The 17,603-nt window shown below is 41.1% G+C and overlaps 1 protein-coding gene across 14 annotated transcripts in view; it reads left to right on the top strand.

The window, feature by feature from the left end:
• Positions 1 to 11,341, top strand: part of EPS8 (EGFR pathway substrate 8, signaling adaptor) — a 199,143-nt gene extending 187,802 nt beyond the window's left edge. For all 14 annotated transcript variants that reach the window (XM_028491054.2, XM_055085492.1, XM_028491051.2 and 11 more), the window contains 3 exons: positions 6,536 to 6,716; positions 7,961 to 8,090; positions 9,865 to 11,341. In XM_028491054.2, the coding sequence (XP_028346855.1) occupies positions 6,536 to 6,716; positions 7,961 to 8,090; positions 9,865 to 9,978 (425 nt within the window). In that variant the 3' untranslated portion in view covers positions 9,979 to 11,341. The remainder of the gene's footprint in view (positions 1 to 6,535; positions 6,717 to 7,960; positions 8,091 to 9,864) is intronic.
• Positions 11,342 to 17,603: the final 6,262 nt, after the last annotated feature.

Raw genomic sequence — 17,603 nt, 5'->3', positions numbered from 1 at the left:
ATTACCATTTTCTTAATTGTTTTGGGTTTGTTTTGTGGGTCTTTTTCTTCTCAGTGTTTCCCGCTTAGAGAAGTTTCTGTAGCATTTGTTGTAAAGCTGGTTTGGTTGTGCTGAATTCTCTTAGCTTTTGTTTGTCTGAAAAGCTTTTGACTTCTCCATCGAATCTGAATGAGATCCTTGCTGGGTAGAGTAATCTTGGTTGTAGGTTTTTCTCTTTCATCACTTTAAGTATATCCTGCCACTCCCTCTGGCCTGCAGAGTTTCCACTGAAAAGTCAGCCAGCTGACAACCTTATGGGGATTCCTTTGTATGTTATTTTTTGTTTTTCCCTTGCTGCTTTTAATATTTTTTCTTTGAATTTAATTTTTGTTAGTTTGAGTGATATGTGTCCTGGTGTGTTTTTCCTAGGGTTTATCCTGTATGGGATTCTCCATGCTTCCTGGACTTGGATGACTCTTTCCTTTCCCGTGTTAGGGAAGTTTTCCACTATAATCTCTTCAGATATTTTCTCAGACCCTTTCTTTTTCTCTTCTTCCTCTGGGACCCCTATAATTCGAATGTTGGTACGTTTAGTGTTGTCCCAGAGGTCTCTGAGATTGTCTTCAATTCTTTTCATTCTTTTTTCTTTATTCTGCTCCTTGGCAGTTATTTAGACCATTTTGTCTTGCAGCTCACTTATTCATTCTTCTGCCTCCATTATTCTGTTATTGATTCCTTCTAGTGTATTTTTCATTTCAGTTATTGTGTTGTTCATCTCTGTGTGTTCTTTAGTTCTTCTAGATCTTTGTTAAACATTTCTTGTATTTGCTCAATCCATGCTTCCATTCTATTTCCAAGATTCTGGATCATCTTAACTATCATCACTTTGAATTCTTTTTCAGGTAGATTGCCTATTTCCTCTTCATTTATTTGGTCTTGTAGGTTTTTACCTTGCTCCGTCATCAGTGACATATTTTTTTTGCCATCTCATTTTTGTTTTTTTAATGTGAGTGATTGTGTTCCTGTTTTACTGGTCGTTTGGCCTGAGGCTTCCAACACTGGAGTTTGTAGGTTATTGGGTTGAGCTGGGTCTTGGTGCTGAGATGAGGAACTCTGTGAGACCTCAGTCCAATGAATATTCCCTGGGGGCTTCCCTGGTGGCTGGTTGAGAGTCTGCCTGCCGATGCAGGGGACGCGGGTTCGTGCCCGGGTCCAGGAAGATCCCACATGCCGCGGAGCGGCTGGGTCCATGAGCCATGGCCGCTGAGCCGGCACGTCCCGAGCCTGTGCTCCGCAACGGGAGAGGCCACAACAGTGAGAGGCCCGCGTACTCTGACGTTCTCTGTTAGTCCAGTGGTTCAGACTTGGAGATCCCACCGCAGGAGCTCCCCCCAACCCCAGGCTCACAAATCAAGATCCTGCAAGCCACATGGGGTGGCAAAAAAAAAAAAGAGAGAGAGAGAAAAATAACAAAGTACAAAATATAATCAGACTAGGAAACTAACAGATATGTTAGAAGGAATGTAAAAGTAAAAATATAGATGAATCAACAACCAGAAGGTACATCAGTACTACAATAGTAAAAAAGAGGAGGAGGGAAAGGAAAACAAAGGGGGGGGAAATGGAAAGACCTTGGCTGTGGAGGGCGGGGCCTAAGCAAGGGTGAGGTTTGGGTGGTGGGCGGGGCCAATGCTCAGGACCCACAGGGCTGGAAAAGGCCCTGGGGGCTGTGGGGTTGGGGCTTAGGCTCAAGGAACAGAAGGGGCCCAGGCGTCGTCCCCCACCCCAGTCTCAGAGGGTGGGGGACCTCACCTGGGAGCCTAGCAGGCTTCCTGAGCTCGAGTGGGCGGGGCAAATGCCCTCCTCTCTTCTCCTGCTCCTCCGGTCTGGGTTCTGGGAGGGCCCCTCGCGCCTGCCTCTGCTAATCTCCCCGGCCTCCCTCCTATGCCCCTAAGGACCCACGTGGCCTAGAGGGAGGTTTGGAGGGCAGGGGATCGGCCTGGGAGCTCAGCAGCCTCCCAGTGCCCGAATGTGCAGGGCAATCGCCCTCCGCTTCTCTCCCACTCCTCCCTGAGGGCTCCTCCCGCCTGCCTCTCCTGATCTCTCCGGCCTCCCTCCTATGCCCCCAAGGACCCACGTGACCTGGAAAGGGCAGGGGATCAGCCTGGGAGCTCAGCAGGCTCCCTGTGCCGGAGTCCAGATACAGGTTTTGAACTATTAACTTTGTAGCTGAGATTGGAACTTAAGATTCAAGTTCTCATCTCGGTAAATCATAGCCCTGTCTATTCAGTTGTGGTCACTCCTGATTTAAAAAAAATTAAAAAGAAGACACTGAAACTATTACTATATAATTGTTCTAGAAATTCTGGTTAACTGCAATAAGCACAAAGCTACTTTTATACATTACTTTCTCAGCTGAAGTATAGCCAATTTAAATTACCTTCTTATCCATATCTTGACCGTACCAAAGAACTAATGGAAAACTGAAGTTTTGGAAAAATGAGTAGCTCTTTCTGTGTGGCAAAAACAGCTATGCCTGTGCATGTGTGTGTATGAGAGTGTGTGTGCATAAATATAATTGGCAACTAAATTTTAAAATATTTTTGTGTATTTTTTGAAAAGATGCTTTTTTTTTTTTCAGACATGAAAGACATAGTTTTGAGATGAGAAAGTTCTAGAAATGTTTTTATTGATTTCCCTAAGGAAAATTTTCCTCTCAGAAACTTTCTTCATTCTTCCCACAGATTTATAACATATCCCTTCTTTGTTACATCAGCGCGGTAATCTTTGACACAGTGGCACTCTTTTTCCAGGCCTGGGATCAGGGTTCATAGGCATCCAGGCCCAGTTTTGGAACAGTCTGTGGGCTGGGACAGTTTGTTCTTTGTCCTAGTCTGAGAAACTAAGAATAACCTAATGGGAAAGAGGCATGGTTAGAATACTTTAAAGATAGAGAACCCTCCTGATGATTGTGACTCATCATCTTCAAGTCTGTTTTTCATAAGTCAAAGGGTGACACTGGTATGCAAAACATAAACATATGTCCCCAAATTTACACATGTACTTGTTTCCTTAAACTAATAAAATTTTGCATTTACTTATATAATGTTCGTTTTAAAGATAGCTCAGAAGTGTAGTTTGACATTAAATATAGTCCTTTTTATAAAACAAATATTTTCTTGATAGCTTGCTTTCTTGAGCACTTTTTTGAAGAACATTTCTACTGAATGAATATTGGGGCTTCTCAACAGTCTTTTAGAACCAAATAGACATGCTTCTTTTTTGGTAACCAGGTCTCTTTCAAAATATACCTTTTGTGGTACTTGCGTTCTCTGCTTATGGCCTAGACTTCTGATAAGAGTAAAAGGGAAGGAGCTGTAAATTGAATACTCACCCATAAAAATGTTACCAAATAGCTATGAACAAGGAAAAAAAGTCAACAGGCCTATTTTTTAAATGTCACAAGTAGCGAGAACCCGGCTCCTTTTCTGAAGTGTTTACTGCGTTTATTCAAACTAGCTGCTTGGAGCCCTGTGTCATATCAGCTATTCAGTTTGACTTGTCATAAGATTCAAAAAGGTTCTCTTCATCACTTTTGAAGATATCAATGCTTCAGTTGTTTTGAATGTCTTCCATTGCCTTTGAAATGTTTGTCCTTTTAGATGAGTTTAATCTTTTGTAATCAGAAGTGTTGTTTTAGAAAGAGGTGTAAAGTTAGTTTGGTGTGTTGTTATGTGCTAGAACATTGCAAATGGAAACCAAAGCCAGGAACATATGAGAAGAGGTTTTTATATTCCCTGGAAAGAGGTTATGCTGCGGACTAGAAATGATCCCACGGTGGCTAAGTCAACAGATAGGGAGATAGCTATTTTAGTGTGGTGAGACTTTCGTATTTCTTTGAGATGTCCTCCTATGTTGTATGGCAGTGTGACTACATTGTACTGACTTAAAAGAGTCAACTAATGAAATGCATGTCCTGTATTACTCAAATGTAACAATCAATAATACTCCCCCTTACTCTCTTTAGCCCCCTCATACTCCCTCCTTTCCTCCCTTCCCTTCTCTTATTTCTCTTTCTTTTGACTTCTTTCTTTTTCAAAAGGTTTCCTGAGTACTTGAGGCATTAAAAACAATTAGGCTGAATTAACACTATTTGATTATTTCACACTTTCATTTATTTCCCAGGGGCACCCAACACTTTTCCTGAAAAAAAAAAATCAGAACAATGGTCACAAAAGCTTCCTGACAGTGATCAGGTCGCTGTCACTTGCCAAGTTAGTTATTTGGATTACTATATCAGTTCTTTGCACTTAATTCTTGAAGGTGATATTACATATAATGTGTGTGTGTGTGTGTGTGTGTGTGTGTGTGTGTGTGTGTATCTGACTCACATTTTAAATGCATCACTTTATCTGTTATATTGAGTAAAGGATGAAGAGTGAAGAGTGGGGTCATGGAGAGTAGAAGCAGAGAGACCTGTGAATAGGCTGGTGGCTCAGACCAGGCTGGTAATAGAAAAAAATGGAGCGAAGTGATTGGGATGTGTGGTGTATTCTAATGGTAGGACCAACAGGATTTGCCGATGGATTGGATATAATCGAGAGCAAAGGGGAGTCAGGCATACCTACGTGGTATTTTGTGGAGGGAACTGGAAAAATAGAATTCCCAAGTTGGGAGGTCTAGCATAAAAGTAAGCTTCAGGAAGAAGATGAGTAACTCAGATTTGAACATGTTATGTTTGAGACAGCTAAAAGACATCCAATGAATATATCAAATAGACAGTTGATGTATATTGGTCTAGAGTTCTGAGGACCAGTCTGGACTAGAGAAATATTTTGGGTAGTCATCAGCTTTTAAACGGCATTTAAAGCCAGGAGACCAGGCACAACAATCATTGATGGAGTGAGGTGCAGACAGAGAAGAGGTCCGAGGACTGTGTCCTGGAGAGCTGGGGAGATGTGGTGAGCATCTGAGAAAAGGATGCTGAGGAGAGGCCAGTAAGACAGGAGGAAAATCAGAGAGTGTGGTGTCCTGAAGGCCATAAGAAGAAAGTGTTTCAAGGAGAGAGCGCCTTCTTCAAATGTTGTTGATAGACTAAATGAGGAAACGACTGGGAATCAACCATTGGAGTTTAGCAAAGTGGCATGGAGGGATGGGGCCAAAAGCCTAATCGCAGTGAATTGAAGAGGAAATTGGAGAATGGGAATTGGAGTCAGCTGGTATAGACAGCTCCTCATGGAGTTTTGCTAAAAGGGGAGCAGAGAAATGGGCAGTAGCTGGCAGGGGATGTGGGGTTAAGAAAGGGCTTATTTAAACATGAGAGAAATAAAATAATAGCATGCTTGTAAGTGAATGAAATGATTCAGTAAAAGAGGAAAATTGATAACATGGGAGAAGCAGGGGGGAAATTACTGTCAAAGCATTCAAACAGACGGAGGACATGGAGTCTAGTGCACATGTAGAGGGGTTGACCTGAGGAGCGTGGAAACAGTTCATCTATAATGTAATAGAAGGAAGGCTTGCAGAGTGTACAGGGAAAGTGCTGGTGGTAAGGAGAGCTGCTAGGGGAACTTAGGGAGGTTTTCTTTTAACTTCTTTATTTTACTCAGAAATTATGCACGTGAGGTCATCAGCTCAGGGAGAGGACTGAGGACTGGGAACTGGAGGTTTGCAGAAGGAAGAAGATAGGAAATACTTGTCTGACCATGGACAATTATACGGTCCCAGGCAGGATTTCTCAACCTGAGCCCTGTGGACGTTTGGGGCTAGATAATTCTCTGATGTAGCAATGTGACCTGTGTGCATTGCAGAATGTTTTGTGCATCCCGGGCCTCTACCCACTGCATGACTGTAGCTTCCTTCCCCCTTGCCCCCTGTTTGTGACATCCCAAAGTATCTCCAGCCATTGCCAGATGTACCCTGTGGTCAAAATTTCCCCCAGTTGAAAGCCACTGGCCTCAGGAAATGTAGTATCAATGTCACAGAGCATTAACAGCCCAGTGGAGGTTCACGATCATGAATTTAACATGAGCTCACTCAGCATTGTTGTGTTCTATTCGGTGTGCAGGTGCAGCACAGAATAAACAGAAAGTGAGATTTAACAAGGGTCGGGGGGCTTGCCAGATGAGTACAATGAAGAAAGAAGAGACAGGGAGTGATTTTAATAATTGATCACGGAGTTTATACTTGGTGAGGATGAAAGGAAAGATGGGGGCTTCCCCGGTGGCGCAGTGGTTGAGAATCCGCCTGCCGATGCAGGAGACACGGGTTCGCGCCCCGGTCCGGGAGGATCCCGCGTGTCGCGGAGCGGCTGGGCCCGTGAGCCATGGCCGCTGAGCCTGGGCGTCCGGAGCCTGTGCTCCGCAACGGGAGAGGCCACAACAGTGAGAGGCCCGCGTACCGGAAAAAAAAAAAAAAAAAAGAAAAGAAAGGAAAGATGGTAGGAATACTAGATCATAAGTCCTGTTGGGGTCAAAGGATTCTTGGCATTGGGGTTCTAGAGAGAGCAACAACTGTTAGGGCTTTCGAAACTAACGTCCTCTGCGTTGGTGTCCAGGAAGGAAATCTCAGATGGAGGAAGTGCAGGATGAACTCATCCACAGACTGACCATTGGTCGGAGTGCCGCCCAGAAGAAGTTCCACGTGCCACGGCAGAATGTGCCAGTTGTCAATATCACTTACGACTCCACCCCAGAGGATGTGAAGACATGGTTGCAGTCAAAGGGGTTCAACCCTGTGTAAGTCTCTCTGGGGATACTTTACAGTTCTGTGTGTATAACATGCGGTGTTTTCAGTTTGATCACTGAGATGTCACAAGCGACTCTTAGAAAATGTGAGAACCCGAACTGCATCTGTTTCCATGCTCAGGAAATGACGCTAGCCATTTATAGCTAAAAAAAAAAAAATTGGAGGAAGCAGAAATAACTAACATTTGATGGCATCCCATTTTCTAGATGGTGGTGTCTGTTCATCTTTGGTCCCTCAAGCAGTCTCTTGGCAGCTTTGAGGCTGGTGGCTGTCTTTCTCCCTCAGAGGGTCACACAGGATAGGACTGTAGTCTTACCTAGACTCCCCAGACCACAGAGGACATAGAGCAGAACCTTTTCTCCTGCTGCAGCATAGAGATCCCAGGCAAATAAAAAATAGATGACGTTACTTATTGTAGGTTATAATCTAATAGAGCTTTCCTTTAGGAAAGCCACAGTGAAGTTTCTATTTGTCTATAATTAAAAATTTGTAAACATTTTCTTGTGTATTTGGTAAACATATTTGAATATATGTATTTGAACTATTTGACTAATACATATTCAAGAGCACTTGACACATTATAAACTTACCCAGTGTGACTGAAAAAATGAGGTACACTGGTTAGTCAATTGCCTGGCTGCTAGAAAGTTATCCATTCCTTCTATGAAACACCAAATTTCAAGAAATTGGTAATACACAGTAAAGATAATAAACCCAGTTGACTCTTTTTTGACACTTCATGATCAACGATCTTATATAGCCTCAGGGTCGTTATCATGACCGTCCCCTGTCATTGCCCTAAGCACTCTAGTACCATTTATGAGTTCCAGTGTATGGATCACCTAGGGAAGAGAGGTTGTAGCAGGACCAGAAATCTTTCTTTTGTTTTTTTCCAGACAGTATTTTTTTTTAAATAATTAATTAATTAATTAATTTTTATTGAAGTATAGTTGATTTACAAGGTTGTGCTAATTTCTGCTGTACAGCAAAGTAGCTCACTTACACACCTGTATACATTCTTTTTTATATTCTTTTTCCATTATGGTTCAGCCCAGGATATTGTCTGTAGTTCCCTGTGTTATACAGTAGGGCCTTGTTGTTTATCCGTCCTATATATAATAGTCTGCATCTGCTAACCCCAGACTCCCAGTCCATCCCTCCCCCTTGGCAACCACAAATCCAGACAGTATTTTTAATGCTCTATTTCCTTCTTTTCCTTCTTTTGTTTTTTCAGAACTGTCAATAGTCTTGGAGTATTAAATGGTGCGCAACTTTTCTCTCTCAATAAAGATGAACTGAGAACCGTCTGCCCTGAAGGGGCCAGAGTCTTTAGCCAAATTACTGTACAGAAGGCTGCATTAGAGGTACAACTTCTCAACCTAAGGTGGTGTTTTTCTGCATTAGTCAAGAGTATGGACCGCAGTTTGAAAGCTCTGGAAACAATAATTATGTCCATATAGGCCGCTTTCTTTGCCTTTCATACAGAGCCGAATTCAACTTGATTCAGCTCTAGTAATCTGTCACTGGGGACCATTAGCGACCATTTTCAGGGAGATTAATTTGTTATAAGTGCTCCTATAACATGAAGCTTGAGCTTCATATACTTTTGGATATCTAATGAAAAGCCTAATGTTCTCATTTTACGTGCACTACTTCTGTAGGAATTTTATTTACTCATTTACTTCGGGTGAGTAAATGACTTAAGAGGCCAGAACTCTTTTACCTGTCCTTAGTATTTAGTTTGGAGATTCTAGCAGGTTAGAGGTTATAAAGTCTTAAAACCGTGGCTGTGTGCCTTAGGCCTGCTTATACATATAAATAATCAGAGGGAAAATATTAGGTAGGGATCATTGAAAACAGCGGGCCCTGAAGAGTAATTCTTTAGTTATAGTTGTTTCTGTGAAAGAAAAAGAGTAAATGTTTTCTAGATTGGATATACTTAAGGTTTCGATATCCTACTCTACTTAACGTGGGCTGTGTAAGGGTAGTAGTTTCTAACTGTTACATCTCACAGTTCTTAATAGCTTTCATGAAAATTAAACTTAGACTCCAATGAAAGGGTATAGGCTTTGGCGTGAAATCAATACGTAATTATCTCTAGCAATACGTAATTATCTCTATCTCTAGTTTATTGTATAAATTCAACAGTTAAATAACTCAGTAAAATAGCTTCGTGCATACAACCCCGTAACCATTCTCACTCGGGAGAAATTATATTTCCCTTGGAAATTTTTCCTATGACATCCATCTTGGTTGATTCTATATTAGGCTTTTTGTATATTGAATGTGAGTCAGGATTATATCTTTTCTGAGGCAGTTTTGTTACCATTATGCCTTCTAATTTTGTTGAGAATGTCTAGATTCCCCCTTAAGGGTTATGATAGAAAGTTCCATATTCCTAACATTTCTGAATTCCTTCGGTCTAGACCCCCTATCACTGTCATTTCCCCTGACTTCCCACGTCCTCCTGGCCTCTGCTCCTGTTCCTCTGGATGTGAATTAAGGCAGAGACTTCCTACCTGAGGTTCTTCGTCTTCCCCAGGCACCTTCCCATCATGCCCTTCTCTTGCATCTCGTTCATGGTTCATATTACTCACCTGTGTTGCCAGAGATTTCTGTAGATGAGAGAGGAATAAGGAGGGTGCGTAGGGATTGTAGGTCAGGTTTGGAAAGGACAAAAGCCAACAAGATGTCAGAAGATCAGAACCCTTTGGTATGAGGAAACTCGGTGTCTTCTGAGCCCAGGCTTTGGGCCTGATTTAGAATACCCTAAGGTAGATAGATGAGTATCTTACTTGACCTAAAGAGCATTCTTTGATAATGTACCATCTTTTTGTGCTTCTTGTACAATCTCTTCCTTCCCCCAGGGAATCTAGAGCATTCCACACGCATTACTGATTTCTCTTTAACAGGTTCAAGTGAAAGGCATGGTGGATGAATTGCCTTAAGACAGTATAAGTGAAAATGTGATGTTAGTAAAGTCCAGAATCATCACTTATATGAAGGGCAGCCTTCAGTTTTCCCCTTAGAGACATGAGAAGAAAAACACAAAGAACTTTTAGCCTAAGCCATTTCATTACATGATTTGCAGCCTCACAAACCAGTAACCATCTTGTCTGAACCATGTTTGTTTTTCAGGATAACAATGGCAGCTCTGAGTTGCAAGAAATCATGCGACGACGACAGGAAAAAATCAGTGCTGCTGCTAGCGATTCAGGAGTGGAATCTTTTGATGAGGGAAGCAGTCACTAATTAGTTTTTAAACTCCATTATTCTTGGCATTATTCCAACGTGCTTTGTTTTAAGAAGCCATGAAGGGAATGTCAGATTCTTATTTCTTGGTATACAGAATTCATCGCCATAAAGAAACAATGCAAACATAAGTAAGCAGAGGACTTGCTCCTGGGCCCGTTTTTTTTTTTTTTTTTTTTTTGCGGTACGCAGGCCTCTCACTGCCGTGTCCTCTCCCGTTGTGGAGCGCAGGCTCCGGACGCGCAGGCTCAGCGGCCATGACTCACGGGCCCAGCCGCTCCGCGGCACGTGGGATCTTCCCGGACCGGGGCACGAACCCGTGTCCCCTGCATCGGCAGGCAGACTCTCAACCACTGCGCCACCAGGGAAGCCCTGGGCCCGTTATTTTTATTAAAATGAAAAAATTTTAAACAGAATTTCTCACCTTGGAAATATTTTGCCTACTTTACCAAGGTGAGGTTTCCTTTATTGGATTAATTATTTCATCCCCATCTCAATGCCTAAGCAGACTTTTTTTTTTTTTGACAGTGGTGAGTTTATTTATTGCAACAAAACAGAGATATTGCCCATGATTCAAAATCTAAACAATTTCAGTTTTGCCTGTGACTATGGTATGTATCATCCAGGGTGTAGCTTACTTTAGGCTAGCCTCTGCTTACTTAGGTCTCTTCTTCAACCTACTCAATAATAGAATGTTCAGCTTTATTTAAAGTTCTTAATGCCAACAGTTTTTTAAAAAGATTAAAACATATAATGAACTGTAAAATACAGCAAGGCCTTGGACATAAAAATAGAAACCTTTGGCGCATTCCCGAGACATTTTATCTGTCATGGCTCTGTTGATCACCATTCCTTGTATAGCTTGTATTTTGATTTAGTTTATATTCTGCTTATTATCTATACTGTGTTCTTACATATGAGAAAGCACAAGTGTAAAAGAGGTCATATACGTTCAAACTGTGTCACAGGAAATAGCCCGCATTGGTGTGTGTTACAGTATTCTGCTTAATGAAGGCCTCAGCTCTGAATATTGATATAAGTAGTTAAGAGCAAATTGGGGCCATTTTATGAGTTTATCTGTGTCAAGTTTTTCTGGTAATAGGAAATAATATACACACATTTTAATCCTGTGAAAGATCCTAGGTAGAGAAAAGAAAGAGACTTAACCTTCAACAAATGTTATTTTTGAAAACATGATTTTTGTCATTAAATGTTATATTATTTCACATATATAAAAGAGATGTTATGTCAGAATGTTGTATATTTTAACATAAATCCATTTAGAGAGATTATCTAGATTCATTAATTTTCATAGTGCCTTTTTCACATGAGTCAGCTGGAAAGTCTGCAATAAACAGTATTTGCCGTACATTAACAAATGGCTTCTGTCTCGTTGGCAAAAGGGACCTTTGGCGTGGAGAGTGGGGATCAGGGTTGCATGGAATGGGAAAAACAGAGGCCCATGCTCTTCTTTTTTTTTTTTTAACTGATTTCCAGTGGAGTTCTGAGTGGGTAGAAACTTCTCTAGAATACTTTCTTCAGTTGTTTCTCTTCTTTCCACCTCTCTTATTTCATCATCTTTTCTTTTACCATCTAGTAAAAACAAACTTACACACCATTTGTGATTACAAAGTGCTTCCACATGAACGCTTTGTTAGAGATCTACAATAATCTGTGAGTTGTATTTTATAGATGAGGAGGCTTAGCTTCCTAAAGGCTAACTTTCCACAAATCATGAGGGATATGAGAATCTCTTGTCTTCCATTTCTCAGTCTCTCCATAACATCGTCCCTTGGACAAAGTGAGGCAAACATGAGAATAATAATTATTGTAGATCCTTCCCATTTCATAAGCACTGATGCACATTTATAACTTAGCCCTTATTGAAAATCTCTGAAAATGTAGGTATAAGACAAAAGAAATTAGCGTGGAAAAGTTAAAATAACCTGTGTGTAATATAGCATATCTGACATGAAGAGAATTGGTATCATTTATAAGTATGTCTTTATGCTATAAAATTCCAAAGGAAAATATCACCAAGGTAGTAATTGCAGGAAGTAGTTACCTCCCTCTAGGATGTGGAGACCAAGAGAAGACTTGGGATTAATGGGATTTAAAAGCTTGAGGGAGAGTTTGGATCCAGACGTCTGAGGAGTTAGGCCACTGGGATGAGAAGTTTGGAGGAGAGACGCCACAACTGGTAAACCTCGGAGAAGGGGGCACAGCCTAACTGGTGCTGTTGCCTCAGGAATTCTGAAAAGAATTCAGTGGAAGAAATAGTTCAGCAAATCCATGGAGCTGGGACTCAGACCTCAGAGGAGAGCAGCCCAGACAGCTGGTACTGGAATTTCTGAGAGGGAACAAGGAGGCTGCTACTGGGATTGTGGGGTCACTGGAACCTTCAGGCAATCAATCACTACTTATAGAGTGAAGAACTATTATTAGGGTGATGTTGATAGAAACAGGAAATAAAACAAAAAAAGCAAGTCCCTTGTTTCCCCTCTAGCTTCCTGTGTCCCTGTAGCACACTTTTTGGACAGAATCTATTGGTCACCCACCTGGCAAAGCCCCATATCACAAAGATGGGAATAAAGGGGCAGATTGGAAACTGAGAGAACAGCTCAAGAATCAACGTGTTTCAACTCCGGCTACTTAGCTTATATGTGCACTCCTCTGTACGTCTTTGAAATTCTATAAAATGATTTTTTTTAATGTTTATACTTTTGCCCAAGAAGATGCAGTCATCCTTATCTGTTGTTTAAACAGTACTTAACATAAGGAATTGGTCAAACAGGCAAAAAGGAAACACTGTGACACCACAGAGGTAGTAATAATGGGAAAGCAACCCCCATCCCTTGGGCTAGGGCTGCACAGGGAAGGGGTTGGGTTTATCAGCATTTAGAAGCCTGAAGAAGGAAGGGCCCTGGGAGCTCGGGCACAGACCACTGAAGAAGAGGCACTGTCTGGTGTTGGTGCTGATGCCTCAAGACCACAGAGGAGAGGTCCCCTGTAGAGCTGGGACAGAGGCTTGAAGAGAGAGAAGATTCTGGACAGTTTACCTCTGAGGGGGTGCAGTGATGGGGTTCTGAAAACTTAGGGGAAAAAACTAGAAATCAGAGTTACCTACTGCTACTGGAATCAGTTACCTACTGCTGCTGCCAGAGTGGAGCTCTCATCACCGGCATTAAGCCATTTGCTTATGGCCTTTGTGTAGTTTACTGCCTGTTTCTTGATGTTCATTGAGCTTTTGGAAACTGTGGGATTATAGTTTTTACTAAATTTGGTAAAGTTTCAGTCATTACTCTTTTTTTTTTTTCTGTCCTTCCTGCCTTCTCTCCTTGGGAGACTCCAATTTCATGTGTGCTAGGCCATTTGAGGTTTTCCCAAGGTCACTGGTACTCTGTTAATTTTTTACCCAGTTTTTTTTCCTCTGTGTTTCATTTTGGGTAATTTCTATTTCTGTCTTCAAGTTCACTAATCTTTTCTTCTGCAATTTCTATTCTGCTTTTAATCTCTTCCATTTGTGTTTTTCATCTCATATTAGGGTTTTCATATTTAGCAGTTTTACTTTTTGAAAAAATATCTTCCATGTCTCAACTTGCTATTTCTTCAACTTTATCAATCATATGGAAGGCAGTAAAAATGTCTGTCTTAATGTTCTTGTTTATTAATCATCTTCATAAATTCTAGGTTAGTTATGATTGATTTTTTTCTTTATTATGGGTTTTTTTTTCTTCCATCTTTGTATGCTTGATAATTTTAAAAGCTCTGGCTGCTTTCAAGATTCTTTTCTGTTTCTTTCATTTTTAATGTAATTTTTAATTGGTTGCCAGATATTGTGAATTTTACCTTTATTGTGTTAGGTGCTGGATACTTTTGTATACCTTTATTACTGTCCTTTGTTTTGGGATGCTATTAAATTACTTGGTAAGAGTTTGATCTTTTCTGATCTTGCCTTTAAGCTTTGTTAGGTGAAACCAGAGCAATATTTACATTATAACTAACTTTATCTCACTATTGTGGCAAAACCCCTCTGGTTCCTCAACCTATTATTCCATGAATTATGTTTTCCACTGTAGCAGGTGGTAATAAGGACTATTCCTGGTTCTGCGTGAGCTCTGAGAACTGTTCCTCTAACGCTTTCAGGTGGTTCTTTCCTCAGGCTTGAGCAGTTTTCTCATAGGCATGCAATGATCCATCCTCAGCTTAGGACTCTATGGGGACCCTATGCATATCTCCAGAGCTCTCTCTTCATGCAGCTTTCTCCTCTCTATTACTCTGTGCTGTAATTTTAGCTCCCTTGCCCTTGCCACACTTTAAACTTTGTCTCCTCAACTCAAGGAGTCTGCTGAACTCCACATGGGTTCTCCCTCCCCGCACTGAAGCTTGAAAGCAATCCCTAGGCAGAAAGCTGGAACAGTTGTAGGGTTTTCTGCATTTTTTTCATCTTTCATTGCCCAGTGTTCAGTATCTTGAAAACTGTTCACATATGTGTATGAATACATATGTGTGTGAAGCACATATTATTTCAGGCTGGAGGGTAAATCCGGTCCCCCTGACTCCATCTTGGCTCAAACTTGGAGTCACCTTGCTTTTCAAAGTGTATATATATATATATATATATATATATATATATATATATATATTTTTTTTTTTTTTTTTTTTTTTTTTTGTGGTACACAGGCCTCCGGACTTGCAGGCTCAGTGGCCATGGCTCACGGGCCCAGCTGCTCCATGGCATGTGGGATCTTCCCGGACCGGGGCACTAACCCGCGTCCCCTGCATCGGCAGGCGGACTCTCAACCACTGCGCCACCTGGGAAGCCCTATATTTTTTTTAATGTATATAGAAATCTAGGTTACTACTTTTTAATCTAGAACTTTAAAAGTGTCATTCCATTGATTTTTGGCTTATATTGTTCCTGATGATAAGTCAGTCATCATTCTTATTTTTTCCTCCGGCTGCTTTTAAGATTCTTTTCTGTATCTTTCGTCTTCAGCAGGTTGATTATAAAATTGATGAAGGTGGTTTTCTTGGTGTTTCTTCTATGTGGGGGTCAGTGAGTTTCTGGATTTTTAAGGCAGTGTTCTCCCATTATTAGAAGCGCTTATTCCTTACAATGTTTTCTTCTGCTTTTTTTTTCTTTTCTTCTCTTCAGCCTTCTATTACATGTATGTTAGGTCAGGTATCTTACTATACCCCAAAGATCCCTGATTCTCTGTTAATATTTTAAAAATCCATCTTTTCCCTATTCTTCAGATTGGAAATTCATGTCAGTATGTATTCAGCTTCACCAACTCTTTTTCCCCCCCTGTGATCTGTCTTCCAGTATGTGTTGAGTCAATCCAGTGAATTTTCTTTTCAGTTATTGTATTTTATCAGTTCTAGAATTTACATTTAGTTCTTTTATATAGCTTCCATTTCTCTGCTGAGGCTTTCTGTCTGCTCACTCACTAAAAGAATATTTCCCTTTAATTCTTTGAGCAACTTTCCTTTTTTCCCATAACAAAGAAAGGCTGCTTTATAGTCTACCTGCTAAACCCAACATTTGGGCCATCTCAGGCTCAGTTTCTATTGATTGCTTTTTTCTCCCCCACTATGGGTCCTATTTGCCTATTTCTTTGCATGTGTAGTAGTTTCTTATATATACTTGACATTGTAAATGACATGTTTTAGATATTTTAGAATATGTTATCTTCCTTGGAAGAATGTTTATTCTTATTCCAGCAATCAGCTGTATATTGGCTGATCACTTTGAGCTTGTATAGCTTTGGTTTTATGCTTTGCTAGGATGAATTATGGCAAGTTCAGTGTGTTTTACAAGATCTTCTAACTTGATGGGACTCGATCTACAAACTATGTCTTCTCTGAAAATCTCGTCAGGACTTGATTTCAGGCTTTGTCTGTAGCTATCAAGAGTAGTTTTCACAGTGGAGTCCTTACTTCTAAGGCATGCCCTTTTTGGGGGGGTGAATTCCCAGGATATTTTATATCTCAGCTGGATACCCAAGGTGTTAAACAGCTCTCTTCACATTTCCTGGGCTGAACCTCTGATGTCTCCCAGCGCAGCGACCTTTCTCAACCTTGCAGTGGCCACTCTGGTAAGCATTGGGTGATGGTGCCCTGTGTGAACTGGGTGGGTTCACTTACAGATTTTGCAGCCATTCTCTGCACAAATGCTTCCACTCTGGTTCCCCTTTTCAGAATTTCCAGCTGCTTCCAGTGCCCTGAACTCTGATCTGTGCCTCCTCAGCTCATCAGTACTAACTTATTCCTCTTGGATCTTAGTGGCTGCACTACCTTTGAGGAATTGTCCTCAAATCAAGAGCTAGTAAGTTTCCTTATCCCAGGGATTGTAGTCTTGTACTGCTTGTAAAAGATAACCAGTAAATTGTATCTCTTTCCCTCCCCTGCCCTTAAGAGGCACTGAGTCATGGGAAGCTAATGTGAGAGATACTCTAATCACTTAAAACTATTCCTTTCCTACTTTCCTCTAAAAAAAATTATAGGAAAGTTTGAGATTCATTTGTTTTCTAAAATTAAATTTATAGAGGCTGAGTTGCTGCTGGGTGGATATCTCACTAGGCTAGTTCTGCTGTCTTCTCAGTGCTTACATGGAACAATATCAGAAAGTTGTACAGACTCAGTAAAGGGATTTTTGTACAGACTGGTTGTTTCTGGGTAGGAAAAGACAATATTCGTTCAGTAAACATTTTGTAAGTGTCTGCTTTAAGAACTGGATATTCAAAGAGCATCCTAGATGTAGCGTCTGCCATCAGAGAACATACAATCTAAAGAACTGTTTGCAGCTTGCTGTATTTATCCCTGGTGCTAGTCTTATTGGTCTCCTGGGGCAAAATTACACCCTAAAACCACCTAAAATCAGGGCTGACTTCCCAGAGGCTGTGATTTTATACTTGTGACATTTAGTTTTTCCCAAAGGCACGCTTTTAAGTTAGTCTGCTCAGAGATCTTTGTAGGGTTGTGTCAAGGGCTCCTGGGAATGAGGAGGAGGGGAAAGCAGTTACCATTTTACCATCCTTCTCTTGGAGCTTCTTTTCCTTATTTTAAACAAAACATAGCATGCTCAAAAAGCTGTGGTTGCTCTAGGCAATACCCAGATAAGGGTTCTATTTCCAGCAGTTCTGGGACCCCAACAGGAATTTTAGTATGTACTCCCATCTTCCCCCCCGCAACCCAACCCATTCTCTTTCCACCATCTTGGTTAGTCAGTTCCTTCCTTTCTGCAGGCCTCTCCAGGACCGACTCCCACACTGCTCCCACCACGTCACAGCCTCCTTTCCTGGCCTCTTTGTTCCTTTCTGTTTGCATGTTTAGGACAGAAGAGAAGCGGGAGGAGCCGGTGCTCTGAACTCAGTTTTATAAGAAATCCTCTGTTTTTTGATGGAGAGATACCCAGGTACCAGGAAAAAAATATCTTCTAGTACCCAAATGTTCAGGTTTACCACATCACATTTGTGAAAGAAAGGCTATCAAATTAAAAGCTAGTAAAATTCTGATAAAAGGAATTACTAAGAACCATACTCTTAGATTCTACACTAAATTGGGATAAGATATGTCTATCAGGTGCTCCAAGGGAAGTGAGGTCCAGAATCTAGATTTCT

Source organism: Physeter macrocephalus, chromosome 6, assembly GCF_002837175.3.
Source record: "Physeter macrocephalus isolate SW-GA chromosome 6, ASM283717v5, whole genome shotgun sequence".
In the NCBI taxonomy this organism is placed as follows: Eukaryota; Metazoa; Chordata; class Mammalia; order Artiodactyla; family Physeteridae; genus Physeter; species Physeter macrocephalus.
This window is presented reverse-complemented; position numbering and strand designations above follow the sequence as displayed.